Source organism: Oncorhynchus clarkii, chromosome 18 (assembly GCF_045791955.1).
Source record: "Oncorhynchus clarkii lewisi isolate Uvic-CL-2024 chromosome 18, UVic_Ocla_1.0, whole genome shotgun sequence".
Classification (NCBI taxonomy): Eukaryota; Metazoa; Chordata; class Actinopteri; order Salmoniformes; family Salmonidae; genus Oncorhynchus; species Oncorhynchus clarkii.
The window spans coordinates 39,722,963-39,740,823 of NC_092164.1; the positions used below are offsets into that span (position 1 = coordinate 39,722,963).

Sequence of the window (17,861 nt, forward strand, 5' to 3'; positions counted from 1 at the left end):
ATAGATGCACATGTCTTTATTTTATAGAGATCTGGGATTACTTCCACACTACATTGCTGAAAAAATATGCCAGTCAATATAATGGCATTAATGTGGTGACAGGCCCGGCATTTGACTTCAACTACGACGGACAGTTTGATTCTCAAGACCAGATAGAACAGTATGTGAGCTTTTCTTTATCATACAAAATGGTGTGTTATAACATGGAGCAGAGAGGAAGCAAAGTTTCTAAATCTCACAAAAGGCACTCATGAAACACGTAGTGTTGCAGAGCGCTATCAATGGGGCACACAGGATTGCAGCGATGCCAGACACTTCAGTCTTAACCAGTGTTTTATTTCTTGTTTTCATTAAGGTTTGTAACAGGTACACAGATTCCAATCCCAACCCATTACTTTGCAGTTCTCACCAGCTGTAAGGACTCGCAACCAGTGAGCAGCTGTAACAATGAGCTACAGACCGTTTCCTTCTTGATACCACACAAAGCGGACAACTCAGAGAACTGTAATGTAAGGCAACCATATCACCTCAAAGCACTGCACACTTTCTTTGTAAAAAACAACAACCAAAAAACAAGAAAAACTGGACAGGTCTAAGTACTTGAATTGCAAGTACAGAGTGTTTTGGAATGATGTACATTCTGTACTCTCTCCTACTACTGACAAACACGTAGTGAAATGCAAAACAATTGTGTTGTAAAGTTGAGAAAAAACCTATACTTTAATCTGTTTTGAAGACAGAGTAACCTTTTGCATGACCCTTTCCCTTTCCCTGTTTTGGTGGGAAACCCCTGGTTCGCACCTTGATGTGGATTGTGTTTAACGTGGATTGTGTCTAACGTTAGCTAGCTAGCCTGCCTCTCTAGCATTATCAAATGATAATGTTACATAACCAGTAGTATCTAGACAATACACTTGTATAAGCTATGACCTAACCAATTTGTAATGAGGTAGCTAGCTAGCTAGGTAAGCTAACATTAGCTAAAAAGTTAGCTAGCATGCCTTGCTAGTTAACGTTAGCTAGCCTGCCTTGGAGATTGGCAAAAGGGGGCATGGTTTGTTGACATAATTGTAATCCAAACCCAACCTTCATTTACTCGTTGTGACGCACTGAAGTTCCAAACTCCATTTTAGATTAGACTGACTTTATGACCAAAATTATCCTATTTTCTCTTTCTCCTACCACTGACAAACACATAGAGAAGTTTTATAAAGTTGAGAAAACACCCAAACTTTCATCTGTTTTGAAGACAGTCAACTTTTGCATGCCCCTTTCCCAACACCTGGCAACTATCATGATGTTTTGGTTTGCAACTTGATCTCGTTGTTTTTGTCTGTACCTCTGTCTTGTTGTGTCAACACCTAAGTAGTGATAATTAGGGTCTGTGTCACTGATCCGCTTGTTTTTATACTTCCACAGAATGGTGACACGGCATCTCTATGGGTTGAAGACCACCTGTGGTTCCACCAATCACGTGTCAGAGATGTAGAGTGGCTCACAGGATTGGATTTCTATCAAGGCAGCACCAGGCCTATCCCGGAACTTCTAAAAGTAAAGACTCGCCCAACTGCTGCCATTCACAGAAGACCTTGAAATGAATGACCTTTTGAAATATACATGTATTGGTAGAGGTATTTGATCATTATAAAAACATACATTTTATTTAGTTTGTCTAGTGTGGGTATTTATCCACTTGTTAATAAATATTTCATGATTCAAATCAATGCAGGGAGGAATGCAAATGTCATGAAACATGTACAATGCTTCTGTAGGCCAATCACCACACAAGTATTTTCCACCCTTAAATTCCTGTGCAGAGATTATCCCCTAATCTTCTGACTTCCACAGAAAGACCTGTTTAACAATTACAGGAAAACATATCAGCTAAATGACTTCGGAAAGTGCCTTCGGAATGTGTTCAGACCCCTTGACTTTTTCCACATTTTGTTATGTTACAGCCTTATTCTAAAATGGATTCAATAAAAAAAATCCTCATCAATCTACACACAATACCCCCTAATGACAAAGCGAAAACACGTTTTTAGAAATTTCCTAGAGCTGGCCGCCCGGCCAAACTGAGCAATCGGGGGAGAAGGGCCTTGGTCAGGGAGGTGACCAAGAACCCGATGGTCACTCTGCAAGAGCTCTAGAGTTCCTCTATGGAGATGGGAGAACCTTCCAGAGGGACAACCATCTCTGCAGCACTCCACCAATCAGGCCTTTATGGTAGAGTGGCCAGACGGAAGCCACTCCTCAGTAAAAGGCACATGACAGCCCGCTTGGAGTTTGCCAAAAGGCACCTAAAGACTCTCAGACCATGAGAAACAAGATTCTCTGGCCTGATGAAACCAAGATTGAACTCTTTGGCCTGAGTGCTAAATGTCATGTCTGGAGGAAACCTGGCACCATCCCTACGATGAAGCATGGTGGTGGCAGCATCATGCTGTGGGTTGTTTTTCAGTGGCAGGGACTGGGAGACTAGTCAGGATCGAGGCAAAGATGAACAGAGCAAAGTACAGAGAAATCCTTGATGAAAACCTGCTCCAGAGGGCCTCATTTTGACAGCTGGATGCCTGTGCGGAGAAGTATAATATTATTTTAGTGAGGGGGAGACCAGATGAGCAACAGTTTCTTTTTGACATACATTCTACTATTACACCACTTACAGCAAATCTCTCTGGCTATGAGTGTCTGCTAACTAAATTACATAGAAAAACAAAAACAAAGTTAAGGGGTTGGGAGTTAGACTTTTTTGTTGTTTCAGGACCTCATACTGGGGACCTCACACCTTCCAACAGGACAACGGCCATAAGCAAACAGCCAAGACAATGCAGAAGTGGCTTAGGGACAAGTCTCTGAATATCCTTGAGTGACCCAGCCAGAGTCTGGACTTGAACCCGATCAAACATCTCTGGAGATACCCAAAAATAGCTGTGCAGCAACTCTCCCCATCCAACCTGACAGAGCTTGAGAGAATCTGCAGAGAAGAAATGGGAGAATCTCCCCAAATACAGGTGTGCCAAGCTTGTAGCGTCATACCCAAGAAGACCCAAGGCTGTAATCGCTGCCAAAGGTGCTTCAACAAATAAAGGGTCTGAATACTTTTGTAAATGTGATATTTAAGTTTTTGAGTATTGTGTGTAGATTGATGAGGGAAAAAAACGATGTAATCAATTTTAGAATAAGGCTGTAACCTAACAAAAAGGGGTCTGAATACTTTCCGAAGGCACTGTATAATGTGGTATTTCCATCAGCCAAACCCTCACATGGGATTACTGTTATCTGCTGGCCTAGATACAGCAATTCTGTGGAAGACCATTTGACTTCTTATTTTTTTAATTTGCTGAACATGTTAATACAGCTCGTGCACGAAATCTAATAGTAAGGAAGTCTCAAGATTTTGTTCGCCTGAGGTAGTATCTCATGATAAGCTGTAAACCACACTATTTACCAAGAGAGTTTTCATCTATATTCTTCGTATCTGTCTATTTACCACCACAAACCGATGCTGGCACTAAGACCGCACTCAATGAGCTGTATACGGCCATAAGCAAACAGGACGCTCATCCATAGACGGTGCTCCTAGTGACCGGGAACTTTAATGCAGGGAAACTTAAATCCGTTTTACCTAATTTCTTCCAGCGTGTTAAATGTGCAACCAAAGGGAAAAACATCTACCACCTTTACTCCACACACAGAGACGCGTACAAAGCTCTCCCTCGCCCTCCATTTGGCAAATCTGACCATAATTATATCCTCCTGATTCCTGCTTAAAAGCAAAAACTAAAGCAGGAAGCACCAGTGACTCGGTCAATAAAGAAGTGGTCAGATGACAAAGATGCTAAGCTACAGGACTGTTTCGCTAGCACAGACTGGAATATGATCCGGGATTCCACCAATGGCATTGAGGAGTACACCACATCAGTCACTGGCTTCATCAATAAATGCATTGATGACTTCGTCCCCACAGTCAACATCCGCACTGAGCTAAAGGGTAGAGCTGCCACTTTCAAGGAGTGGGTCTCTAACCCTAAGAAATCCCGCTATGCACTCTGACAAACCACCAAATAGACAAAGGGTCAATACAGGACTACGACTGAATCGTACTACACCGGCTCTGACGCTCGTCAGATGTGGCAGGCCTAGCAAACTATTACAGACTACAAAGGGAAGCAAAGCCACGAGCTGCCCAGTGACACGAGCCTACCAGACGAGTTACTTCTATAATCGCTTCGAGAAAAGCAACACTGAAGCATGCATGAGAGCATCAGCTGTTCTGGACGTCTGTGTGATCACGCTCTCCGTAGCCGATGTGAGTAAGACCTTTAAACGGGTCAACATACACAAGGCCACAGGGCCAGACGAATTACCAGGATGTGTACTCCGAGCATGCACTGACCAACTGGCAAGTGTCTTCACTGACATTTAACTTGTCCCTGACTGAGTCTCTAATACCAAAATGTTTCAAGCAGACCACCATAGTCCCTGTGCACAAGAACACTAAGGTAACCTGCCAAAATGACTACCGACCCATCACACTCACACCTGTAGCCATGAAGTGCTTTGATAGGCTGGTCATGGCTCACATCAACACCATTATCACAGAAACCCTAGACCCACTCCAATTTGCATACTGTCCCAACAGATCCATAGATGATGCAATCTCTATTGTATTCCACACTGCCCTTTCCCACCTGGACAAAAGGAACACCTATGTGAGAATGATACTCATTGACTACAGCTCAGCATCCAACACCAGTGCCCTCAAAGCTCATCACTAAGGACCCTGGGACTAAACACCTCCATCTGCAACTGGATCCTGGACTTCCTGACGGGCCGTCCCCAACACATCCACCACGCTGATCCTTAACACGGGGGCCCCTCAGGGGTGCATGCCAAGTCCCCTCCTGTACTCCTTGTTCACTCATGACTGCATGGCCAGGCACAATTCCAACACAATTATTAAGTTTGCCGACGACAACAGTGGTAGGCCTGAACACCGACAATGATGAGACAGCCTATAGGGAGGTCAGAGACCTGGTAGTGTGGTGCCAGGATAACAACCTCTCCCTCAACGTGATCAAGACAAAGGAGATGATTGTGGACTACAGGAAAAGGAGAACCGAGCACACCCCCATTCTCATCGACAGGGCTGTAGTGGAGCAGGTTGAGAAGTTCTAGTTCCTTGGTGTCCATATCACCAACAAACTATCATGGTCCAAACACACCAAGACAGTCGTGAAGAGGGCACGACAAAGCCTATTCCCCCTCAGGAGACTGAAAAGATTTGGCATGGGTCCTCAGACCCTCAAAAATGTCTACAGCTGCACCATCGAGAGCATCCTGGCTGGTTGCATCACTGCCTGGTATGGCAACTGCTCGGCCTCCGACCGCAAGGCACTACGGAGGGTAGTGAGTACGGCCCAGTACATCACTGGGGCCAAGCTTCGTGCCATCCATGACCTCAATACCAGGTGGTGTCAGAGGAAGGCCCTAAAAATTGTCAAAGACTCCAGCCACCCTAGTCATAGACTGTTGTCTCTGCTACCGCAAGGCAAGCTGTACCAGAGCGCCAAGTCTAGGTCCAAAAGGCTTCTTAACAGCTTCTACCCCCAATCCATAAGACTCTTGAACAGCTAATCAAATGGATACCCAGACTATTTTCATTGCCCCCCCCCCTCTCTCTTTTACGCTGCTGCTACTCTCTGTTTATTATCTATGCATAGTCACTTCAACTCTACCTACAATAACATATTACCTCAATTACCTCGACTAACATTTGCCCACACACATTGACTCTGTACCGGTACCGGTATATAGCCTCGCTATTGTTATTTTACTGCTGCTCTATAATTGTTTGTTATTAAAAACATTTACTAATCTATTTTCTACTTAACCCTTATTTTTCTTAAAACTGCATTGTTGGTTTTGGATTCCCGACTGGCACAGCAGTCTAAAGCAATGCATCTCAGTGCAAGAGGCGACACTACAGTCCCTGGTTCGAATCCAGGGTGAATCACATCCGGCTGTGATTGGGAGTGCCATAGGACGGCGCACAATTGGCCCACCGTCGTCCGGGTTTGGCCGGGGTAGGCCGTCATTGTAAAGAATTTGTTCTCAACTGACTTGCCTAGTTAAATGAAAATAAATTGGTTAAGGGCTCATAAGTAATCATTTCACTGTAAGGTCTACTATACCTGTTATATTCAGCGCATTTAACAAATAACATTTTATTTTATGGACAGAGCAACCCACTAAATGATTTGAATGAAATGCATATCCATGACCATTTACGCATGTACAAAGAAAATGCAGCTGACATAATTTGTTTGCTTGAGCCAAGGCTTTCATCTGACTCTCTTCGGGAAAGGTTCATCCCACCTTCCCTACTAGTACTGATCACCTTGAGGTTTTTTGCATCTTGAACCTTCCATCGTGAAACAGGAGATTTGTGTGGCGTAAGTAAACCGACTCTATCAGAATAGTCTACAAAGTCTGCAATGCCATATGTGCACTGAAAGACAATTACATAAAGTTCCCTGATGCTGCTGCCCAAGCCAACTACCAGGTAGAGTTCAATGAATATGGGAACTTCCCTGGAGTCATTGGCTGTATAGATGGATGTCATATTCCCATCAACCTTCATCCCGTCTTATCCCCTCCAAGCTATTGTGATCATCTGCCTCAAGAAATGATTACATTGCTGCGTTGGAGAACAATCTTTTTCAAGAGTTTAGTTCATTGCATAATTGTATTATGGGAGTGCAAAAGATGACTAACAATATTACACATTCCCTGCAGTCCGGGGATTGCACATGTTGAATTAATTTGTTGAATGAACGGTCCACCATCTGACTATCTGACCATTTATTCGGAAAATGCTTGAGGGAGAAAATGACTTCCAACACATTTCTTTATCGTTTAGATGACAATTACCAGAGTGATATTCATTCATCTTGATAAATATACTGAACAAATATATAAACTCAACGTGATAAGTGTTTGTCCCAGAAATTTTCCATATGCTCAAAAAGTGTACCAGTAGGAATTGGATCGTCTCGCTGTGATTCCCCGACACTCGTAGGTTGTTCTGGTGGGTGACCGAGCCTATAGAGTGCCCATCCAGCTCTCTAACTCCCATGGGAATGGAGAGGGCTTGAGTGGGGATGCCCAGTCGGACGCCAGGGTAACGTCTATGAGACTCACATCGGCACCCGAGTCAATGAGTACCTGGAGAGACTTGGACTGGTCGCCCCACAGCAGGGTGGCATGGAGAGGGGGTGAGTAAGGGGAGAAGAACAATTATCTTTAAGACCCACTAGTGTACTCACTCCAACGAATGAGCTAGGTCACTTGAAGGGACAGGTAGACACAAAATGACTGGCACGACCGCAATACAGACAGCTGTATTGGGTGTCAAGTCTGCGTACACATTCGGCTGGAGACAGCCCTGCCGAGCTGCATCAGATCACTTTAACGTCATAGCTGCATCAGCTCATTTTCACATCATAGATTTAGCCGCCGGAAAACTGTGGAATAGATACCCGTGGTATACGGCTATCAGCCAATCAGCATTCAGGGCTCGAACCACCCAGTTTATAATTCCCTATATCAGCACTGGTAGAATTCAATGGCTATAGTTCAATCTTGCATGTTCAATGTTTGAGCTGCTTTTGAAATCAAAAGTCGAATTGAAAACATTATTGGCATGGCTGAATTTGAATTTCATAAATATCAAGCTTGGACTGAAGGTTTGGCACCGAGGTAAAGTTGGTTTTATATTCACACATTCGGACATTCAACAGACATTCAACAGATGTTCGCCAAAAATCATAAAAAAATGTACAAATCAATAACTATTTCACTGTTTGTTACATAAACATAAAACTGGGTATTATTTATCCTATAAATGTCTAGCATACTTTTACAACCTTTGTTTTGAGGAAAGATTTCAGTTTTGATTTTATAGAAATAAAATCTATAAAATGCCATGGAAGAGTGCACTGCACATGTGATGGAAGAATGCACTGTGCATGTAGAGGGTTGCAATTCAATTGAATTGTGGATAGTTTCACCAAAATATGCCACAAGACCTATAATTGCCTTGTGTATCCCACGAAAAAGGTTCACTGCTATAAGTTTACTTTTTTTGATGAATTTAAGCAAAATTCCCCAAATTCCCGGACTCAACGTCCCATGGAACATTTCCGGAAGCATTCCGGCCCTTTGCAACCCGAGTTAATGCTCTAATGTTCTATTATCATTACTCTATTTTATTATTCTACTTTGAGAGATACTAGATACATACTATGACAGAAATTCACTATAATAGGTACACACATTGAATCAAGTGATGATTCAACTGATTTGGATTTCAAAGACTGACATTATTGTAATGTTTGATATTACAACATTGATGTGTGATACCTTTTTTATAAACGCATACGCTTTTTCCAAATGTATGCCTTTATTACTATATGATTTATATTTCCTGAATACTCAACGATGATTAACACCTCAGTTACGGGTGATTCTGTCAGGGTTGTGGTCAAAGGCATGTCATTTATTTGAGATTTTATGTATTTCTATCATATCAAAACTGGAATTTCTACTCAAAGCAAAGGTTGTAAAAGTATAGACATTTATAGAATACATCATACCTAATTTGATGATTCTATCATAAATCAGTGAAAACATTTTTGATTTTATATAGTTTTAAACAGAATTTTAGAGATTATTTTGTATTTCTAACAAATGTGGACTTTTTCTTCAAAACAAAGGTTGTAAAAGTATGGATATAGAATAAATCATACATAGTTTGATGTTTCTGTGACAAACAGTGAATTAGTTATTGATTTATACCGCTTTAAATGGTATTTTATAGATTTGATGTATTTCTATGAAATCAAACCTGGAATTTCTTCTAAAAAAAGTTGTAAAAGTATGCTAGACATTTATAGAATAAATCCTACCCAGTTTGATGTTTATGTGACTAATGGTGAATTAGTTATTGATTTATACCGCTTGAAATGGCATTTTATAGATTTTATGTATTTCTATCAAGTCAAAACTGGAATTTCTACTAAAAAAACGGTTGTAAAAGTATGTTAGACATTTATAGAATAAATCCTCTAGTTTGATGATTCTGTGACAAACTGTGAATTACCTATAGATTTTTAAATGGCTTTTGGCGAATGTCTGTTGAATGTCTGTTGAATTACCGAACATGTGAAATTATAACCAACTTTATCTCGGTAGGTTTAGCTAGCTAAACTAGCAAGTCTGTTTGTTTGTTTACCAAGGCAACTACTGCAGCTATCTGGTAAACTTGATAGCAAGGGAGAACGAACATGGCGCACTATCTGCTCTTTGGAAAATAATACAACAATACAATAATATTTCAACCGGACCGTAGCTTTTTCAATAGGAGAGAGAGAGAAAATGTCTGCTCCAAGCTGTTGCGCATGCAAAGCTCTGCTGGCACCCAGCCATCCACTGACGCAATGTGATCGTTCTCGCTCACTTTTCAGAATAAAAGGCTGAAACTATGTCTAAAGACTGTTCACACCATGTGGAAGCAATAGGGAAAGGAATCTGATTGATATCACTTTAAATGGAGGGAAGGCATGCAATGGAACAGGGAGCTTTCAAAATAAGAGGCACTTCCTAGTTGGATTTTCCTCAGGTTTTCACCTGCAATATCAGTTCTGTTATACTCACAGACAATATTTTTGACAGTTTTGGAAACTTTAGAGTGTTTTCTATCCTAATCCGACAATTATATGCATATTCTAGCTTCTGTGCCTGAGAAATAGGCAGTTTAATTTGGGTATGTTTTTCATCCAAACACCAAAATACTGCCCCCTACACTCAACAGGTTAAATTTTGTTTTTGCGTCTTTTACTTTAGGTTTTGTACACCAGCTTCAAACATACAGTAATACGTATGGTTATGGGAAATTCACAGCTGGTTATATGGTACAATGATTGTTTTGTTACATACATTGAAATTAGGCAAACTATTCAAATTTTTACAATCAGGAAATGGCAGAGTGATTTCTGCATGGTACATCTTTATCTGACATCTGTTTGTCTACTCACTTTCAGTGAAAGCTGTTGAGCAGAAGCACATGTTGTTTGGAAGACCAATAATGCTGCAACCCAGCAATGACTACTGCTTACTGTATCATCAGGGCTTTGTCAACGCCTATAGCAAAAAATCCCTCATGCCAGTGTGGAACTCATACACTTTGGACAAACCTGTAAGAGTCATTTCATCTAAAGGCCATCATTTTTACAAATCAGTAACTGATCAAGTGTAATTTGTTAGACACATTAATTTGAACTTTCGGTTAATTCTTACTTTGATATGTGAATGATATGTGAATGTCCACAAGTCTTCAAATGATCTGTTCTTTCGTCAAACATGAGCTATGATGAGTTTAAACATTGCCTCTCAGAGATCATCCACTTTGATTAAATTATATCTAAAGGAAGGTTGGAATGTAAATTGACATACAAAGTACAGGGGTCATCCTTGTCAAAATGCATTGGAGAAGATCCAAGGTTGCTTTTTTTGCTATTGTCTTCTCCAATGTTGTCCTTGCTTCCCTTGGATGTTTTCAAAAGGATGTGGAGAGTGGATGTGAGTAATGCAGGAAGGACCTTTGTAATTTCCTCTTCTTTGTCACCCTCTTTAGGAAAACATGGACCCTTTGCCAGCAGTCACACCAGACTGTCTGAGGGCTGATGTCCGCATCCCGGCAGATAAAAGTCCCAGATGTGGCCAGTATGCTCCAGCCAGGAACATTACCCACGGTTTCCTCTACCCTCCCAGTATGCGGGATGATTTTACATCTATACTTTCAAATACACTAATCTTAAGCAAACAGAATACATCTGAAACAACAAAGAAGTCTGACTCCCAAACCCTTAACTTTGTTTTTGTTTTTCTATGTAATTTAGTTAGCAGACACTCATAGCCAGAGAGATTTGCTGTAAGTGATGTAATAGTAGAATGTATGTCAAAAAGAAACTTTTGCTCATCTGGTCTCCCCCTCACTAACATAATATTATACTTCTCCGCCCAGGCATCCAGCTGTCAAAATAATGAGGAGGTTACTTCAATAAGACTATCTTGTTGTTTGTGTTATTTCTTGTGACGCCCAGATCTCAACAAGACAGCAGAGGAGGAGTATGATGGCCTGTTGATGAGCAATGTTGTACCGATGTATCCTGAGTTTAAGAGTACGTACACTCTTCACAGTCTGAGACAGCTCCCTCTTGCTTACTTCAAACTCATTTTTTCCTCTCTTGTTCACTCACTGTACACTAATTCAGCGTGTCTCTCTACTTCTCTCCCTTACTCACGTCTCCTACATGTTATATAATTAAACATTAATTTATTTTCATTTATTATTATTTATATGTACTTTTTTTTGTGATTCAATTTGTATTTAGTTTTCACACAACATAAAAGAACGTCAACAAACAAAACAGACACAGCAAACAGTCAACACCACACGTCATACAAGTAGCTTCAGCTCATGATAAATAGATGCACATGTCTTTATTTTATAGAGATCTGGGATTACTTCCACACTACATTGCTGAAAAAATATGCCAGTCAATATAATGGCATTAATGTGGTGACAGGCCCGGCATTTGACTTCAACTACGACGGACAGTTTGATTCTCAAGACCAGATAGAACAGTATGTGAGCTTTTCTTTATCATACAAAATGGTGTGTTATAACATGGAGCAGAGAGGAAGCAAAGTTTCTAAATCTCACAAAAGGCACTCATGAAACACGTAGTGTTGCAGAGCGCTATCAATGGGGCACACAGGATTGCAGCGATGCCAGACACTTCAGTCTTAACCAGTGTTTTATTTCTTGTTTTCATTAAGGTTTGTAACAGGTACACAGATTCCAATCCCAACCCATTACTTTGCAGTTCTCACCAGCTGTAAGGACTCGCAACCAGTGAGCAGCTGTAACAATGAGCTACAGACCGTTTCCTTCTTGATACCACACAAAGCGGACAACTCAGAGAACTGTAATGTAAGGCAACCATATCACCTCAAAGCACTGCACACTTTCTTTGTAAAAAACAACAACCAAAAAACAAGAAAAACTGGACAGGTCTAAGTACTTGAATTGCAAGTACAGAGTGTTTTGGAATGATGTACATTCTGTACTCTCTCCTACTACTGACAAACACGTAGTGAAATGCAAAACAATTGTGTTGTAAAGTTGAGAAAAAACCTATACTTTAATCTGTTTTGAAGACAGAGTAACCTTTTGCATGACCCTTTCCCTTTCCCTGTTTTGGTGGGAAACCCCTGGTTCGCACCTTGATGTGGATTGTGTTTAACGTGGATTGTGTCTAACGTTAGCTAGCTAGCCTGCCTCTCTAGCATTATCAAATGATAATGTTACATAACCAGTAGTATCTAGACAATACACTTGTATAAGCTATGACCTAACCAATTTGTAATGAGGTAGCTAGCTAGCTAGGTAAGCTAACATTAGCTAAAAAGTTAGCTAGCATGCCTTGCTAGTTAACGTTAGCTAGCCTGCCTTGGAGATTGGCAAAAGGGGGCATGGTTTGTTGACATAATTGTAATCCAAACCCAACCTTCATTTACTCGTTGTGACGCACTGAAGTTCCAAACTCCATTTTAGATTAGACTGACTTTATGACCAAAATTATCCTATTTTCTCTTTCTCCTACCACTGACAAACACATAGAGAAGTTTTATAAAGTTGAGAAAACACCCAAACTTTCATCTGTTTTGAAGACAGTCAACTTTTGCATGCCCCTTTCCCAACACCTGGCAACTATCATGATGTTTTGGTTTGCAACTTGATCTCGTTGTTTTTGTCTGTACCTCTGTCTTGTTGTGTCAACACCTAAGTAGTGATAATTAGGGTCTGTGTCACTGATCCGCTTGTTTTTATACTTCCACAGAATGGTGACACGGCATCTCTATGGGTTGAAGACCACCTGTGGTTCCACCAATCACGTGTCAGAGATGTAGAGTGGCTCACAGGATTGGATTTCTATCAAGGCAGCACCAGGCCTATCCCGGAACTTCTAAAAGTAAAGACTCGCCCAACTGCTGCCATTCACAGAAGACCTTGAAATGAATGACCTTTTGAAATATACATGTATTGGTAGAGGTATTTGATCATTATAAAAACATACATTTTATTTAGTTTGTCTAGTGTGGGTATTTATCCACTTGTTAATAAATATTTCATGATTCAAATCAATGCAGGGAGGAATGCAAATGTCATGAAACATGTACAATGCTTCTGTAGGCCAATCACCACACAAGTATTTTCCACCCTTAAATTCCTGTGCAGAGATTATCCCCTAATCTTCTGACTTCCACAGAAAGACCTGTTTAACAATTACAGGAAAACATATCAGCTAAATGACTTCGGAAAGTGCCTTCGGAATGTGTTCAGACCCCTTGACTTTTTCCACATTTTGTTATGTTACAGCCTTATTCTAAAATGGATTCAATAAAAAAAATCCTCATCAATCTACACACAATACCCCCTAATGACAAAGCGAAAACACGTTTTTAGAAATTTCCTAGAGCTGGCCGCCCGGCCAAACTGAGCAATCGGGGGAGAAGGGCCTTGGTCAGGGAGGTGACCAAGAACCCGATGGTCACTCTGCAAGAGCTCTAGAGTTCCTCTATGGAGATGGGAGAACCTTCCAGAGGGACAACCATCTCTGCAGCACTCCACCAATCAGGCCTTTATGGTAGAGTGGCCAGACGGAAGCCACTCCTCAGTAAAAGGCACATGACAGCCCGCTTGGAGTTTGCCAAAAGGCACCTAAAGACTCTCAGACCATGAGAAACAAGATTCTCTGGCCTGATGAAACCAAGATTGAACTCTTTGGCCTGAGTGCTAAATGTCATGTCTGGAGGAAACCTGGCACCATCCCTACGATGAAGCATGGTGGTGGCAGCATCATGCTGTGGGTTGTTTTTCAGTGGCAGGGACTGGGAGACTAGTCAGGATCGAGGCAAAGATGAACAGAGCAAAGTACAGAGAAATCCTTGATGAAAACCTGCTCCAGAGGGCCTCATTTTGACAGCTGGATGCCTGTGCGGAGAAGTATAATATTATTTTAGTGAGGGGGAGACCAGATGAGCAACAGTTTCTTTTTGACATACATTCTACTATTACACCACTTACAGCAAATCTCTCTGGCTATGAGTGTCTGCTAACTAAATTACATAGAAAAACAAAAACAAAGTTAAGGGGTTGGGAGTTAGACTTTTTTGTTGTTTCAGGACCTCATACTGGGGACCTCACACCTTCCAACAGGACAACGGCCATAAGCAAACAGCCAAGACAATGCAGAAGTGGCTTAGGGACAAGTCTCTGAATATCCTTGAGTGACCCAGCCAGAGTCTGGACTTGAACCCGATCAAACATCTCTGGAGATACCCAAAAATAGCTGTGCAGCAACTCTCCCCATCCAACCTGACAGAGCTTGAGAGAATCTGCAGAGAAGAAATGGGAGAATCTCCCCAAATACAGGTGTGCCAAGCTTGTAGCGTCATACCCAAGAAGACCCAAGGCTGTAATCGCTGCCAAAGGTGCTTCAACAAATAAAGGGTCTGAATACTTTTGTAAATGTGATATTTAAGTTTTTGAGTATTGTGTGTAGATTGATGAGGGAAAAAAACGATGTAATCAATTTTAGAATAAGGCTGTAACCTAACAAAAAGGGGTCTGAATACTTTCCGAAGGCACTGTATAATGTGGTATTTCCATCAGCCAAACCCTCACATGGGATTACTGTTATCTGCTGGCCTAGATACAGCAATTCTGTGGAAGACCATTTGACTTCTTATTTTTTTAATTTGCTGAACATGTTAATACAGCTCGTGCACGAAATCTAATAGTAAGGAAGTCTCAAGATTTTGTTCGCCTGAGGTAGTATCTCATGATAAGCTGTAAACCACACTATTTACCAAGAGAGTTTTCATCTATATTCTTCGTATCTGTCTATTTACCACCACAAACCGATGCTGGCACTAAGACCGCACTCAATGAGCTGTATACGGCCATAAGCAAACAGGACGCTCATCCATAGACGGTGCTCCTAGTGACCGGGAACTTTAATGCAGGGAAACTTAAATCCGTTTTACCTAATTTCTTCCAGCGTGTTAAATGTGCAACCAAAGGGAAAAACATCTACCACCTTTACTCCACACACAGAGACGCGTACAAAGCTCTCCCTCGCCCTCCATTTGGCAAATCTGACCATAATTATATCCTCCTGATTCCTGCTTAAAAGCAAAAACTAAAGCAGGAAGCACCAGTGACTCGGTCAATAAAGAAGTGGTCAGATGACAAAGATGCTAAGCTACAGGACTGTTTCGCTAGCACAGACTGGAATATGATCCGGGATTCCACCAATGGCATTGAGGAGTACACCACATCAGTCACTGGCTTCATCAATAAATGCATTGATGACTTCGTCCCCACAGTCAACATCCGCACTGAGCTAAAGGGTAGAGCTGCCACTTTCAAGGAGTGGGTCTCTAACCCTAAGAAATCCCGCTATGCACTCTGACAAACCACCAAATAGACAAAGGGTCAATACAGGACTACGACTGAATCGTACTACACCGGCTCTGACGCTCGTCAGATGTGGCAGGCCTAGCAAACTATTACAGACTACAAAGGGAAGCAAAGCCACGAGCTGCCCAGTGACACGAGCCTACCAGACGAGTTACTTCTATAATCGCTTCGAGAAAAGCAACACTGAAGCATGCATGAGAGCATCAGCTGTTCTGGACGTCTGTGTGATCACGCTCTCCGTAGCCGATGTGAGTAAGACCTTTAAACGGGTCAACATACACAAGGCCACAGGGCCAGACGAATTACCAGGATGTGTACTCCGAGCATGCACTGACCAACTGGCAAGTGTCTTCACTGACATTTAACTTGTCCCTGACTGAGTCTCTAATACCAAAATGTTTCAAGCAGACCACCATAGTCCCTGTGCACAAGAACACTAAGGTAACCTGCCAAAATGACTACCGACCCATCACACTCACACCTGTAGCCATGAAGTGCTTTGATAGGCTGGTCATGGCTCACATCAACACCATTATCACAGAAACCCTAGACCCACTCCAATTTGCATACTGTCCCAACAGATCCATAGATGATGCAATCTCTATTGTATTCCACACTGCCCTTTCCCACCTGGACAAAAGGAACACCTATGTGAGAATGATACTCATTGACTACAGCTCAGCATCCAACACCAGTGCCCTCAAAGCTCATCACTAAGGACCCTGGGACTAAACACCTCCATCTGCAACTGGATCCTGGACTTCCTGACGGGCCGTCCCCAACACATCCACCACGCTGATCCTTAACACGGGGGCCCCTCAGGGGTGCATGCCAAGTCCCCTCCTGTACTCCTTGTTCACTCATGACTGCATGGCCAGGCACAATTCCAACACAATTATTAAGTTTGCCGACGACAACAGTGGTAGGCCTGAACACCGACAATGATGAGACAGCCTATAGGGAGGTCAGAGACCTGGTAGTGTGGTGCCAGGATAACAACCTCTCCCTCAACGTGATCAAGACAAAGGAGATGATTGTGGACTACAGGAAAAGGAGAACCGAGCACACCCCCATTCTCATCGACAGGGCTGTAGTGGAGCAGGTTGAGAAGTTCTAGTTCCTTGGTGTCCATATCACCAACAAACTATCATGGTCCAAACACACCAAGACAGTCGTGAAGAGGGCACGACAAAGCCTATTCCCCCTCAGGAGACTGAAAAGATTTGGCATGGGTCCTCAGACCCTCAAAAATGTCTACAGCTGCACCATCGAGAGCATCCTGGCTGGTTGCATCACTGCCTGGTATGGCAACTGCTCGGCCTCCGACCGCAAGGCACTACGGAGGGTAGTGAGTACGGCCCAGTACATCACTGGGGCCAAGCTTCGTGCCATCCATGACCTCAATACCAGGTGGTGTCAGAGGAAGGCCCTAAAAATTGTCAAAGACTCCAGCCACCCTAGTCATAGACTGTTGTCTCTGCTACCGCAAGGCAAGCTGTACCAGAGCGCCAAGTCTAGGTCCAAAAGGCTTCTTAACAGCTTCTACCCCCAATCCATAAGACTCTTGAACAGCTAATCAAATGGATACCCAGACTATTTTCATTGCCCCCCCCCCTCTCTCTTTTACGCTGCTGCTACTCTCTGTTTATTATCTATGCATAGTCACTTCAACTCTACCTACAATAACATATTACCTCAATTACCTCGACTAACATTTGCCCACACACATTGACTCTGTACCGGTACCGGTATATAGCCTCGCTATTGTTATTTTACTGCTGCTCTATAATTGTTTGTTATTAAAAACATTTACTAATCTATTTTCTACTTAACCCTTATTTTTCTTAAAACTGCATTGTTGGTTTTGGATTCCCGACTGGCACAGCAGTCTAAAGCAATGCATCTCAGTGCAAGAGGCGACACTACAGTCCCTGGTTCGAATCCAGGGTGAATCACATCCGGCTGTGATTGGGAGTGCCATAGGACGGCGCACAATTGGCCCACCGTCGTCCGGGTTTGGCCGGGGTAGGCCGTCATTGTAAAGAATTTGTTCTCAACTGACTTGCCTAGTTAAATGAAAATAAATTGGTTAAGGGCTCATAAGTAATCATTTCACTGTAAGGTCTACTATACCTGTTATATTCAGCGCATTTAACAAATAACATTTTATTTTATGGACAGAGCAACCCACTAAATGATTTGAATGAAATGCATATCCATGACCATTTACGCATGTACAAAGAAA

The 17,861-nt window shown here is 42.1% G+C and overlaps 2 protein-coding genes across 2 annotated transcripts in view; both read left to right on the plus strand.

The window, feature by feature from the left end:
* Positions 1–3,376, plus strand: part of LOC139373475 (venom phosphodiesterase 1) — a 33,617-nt gene extending 30,241 nt beyond the window's left edge. Inside the window, exons 23-25 of the mRNA XM_071114031.1 lie at positions 28–160; positions 356–509; positions 1,420–3,376. Of these exons, the coding sequence (XP_070970132.1) occupies positions 28–160; positions 356–509; positions 1,420–1,593 (461 nt within the window). The 3' untranslated portion in view covers positions 1,594–3,376. The remainder of the gene's footprint in view (positions 1–27; positions 161–355; positions 510–1,419) is intronic.
* A 6,717-nt stretch (positions 3,377–10,093) lies between these two features.
* On the plus strand, positions 10,094–17,434 carry LOC139373474 (ectonucleotide pyrophosphatase/phosphodiesterase family member 3-like). Its single transcript, XM_071114030.1, has 6 exons — positions 10,094–10,261; positions 10,700–10,835; positions 11,169–11,246; positions 11,580–11,712; positions 11,908–12,061; positions 12,972–17,434. Exons 1-6 carry the CDS (start codon positions 10,130–10,132, stop codon positions 13,143–13,145), a joined length of 807 nt encoding a protein of 268 aa, XP_070970131.1. The 5' UTR covers positions 10,094–10,129; the 3' UTR covers positions 13,146–17,434.
* The last annotated feature ends 427 nt before the right edge of the window (positions 17,435–17,861 follow it).

What these genes read in the sequence shown, in the direction of transcription:
- LOC139373474 (XM_071114030.1), top strand. Translation starts at nt 10,130, where the DNA reads ATGTTGTTTGGAAGACCAATAATGCTGCAACCCAGCAATGACTACTGC. An exon ending in CATACACTTTGGACAAACCT is followed by an intron (nt 10,262 to 10,699) that starts GTAAGAGTCATT and finishes CACCCTCTTTAG; the next exon opens with GAAAACATGGACCCTTTGCC. An exon ending in CGGTTTCCTCTACCCTCCCA is followed by an intron (nt 10,836 to 11,168) that starts GTATGCGGGATG and finishes TGTGACGCCCAG; the next exon opens with ATCTCAACAAGACAGCAGAG.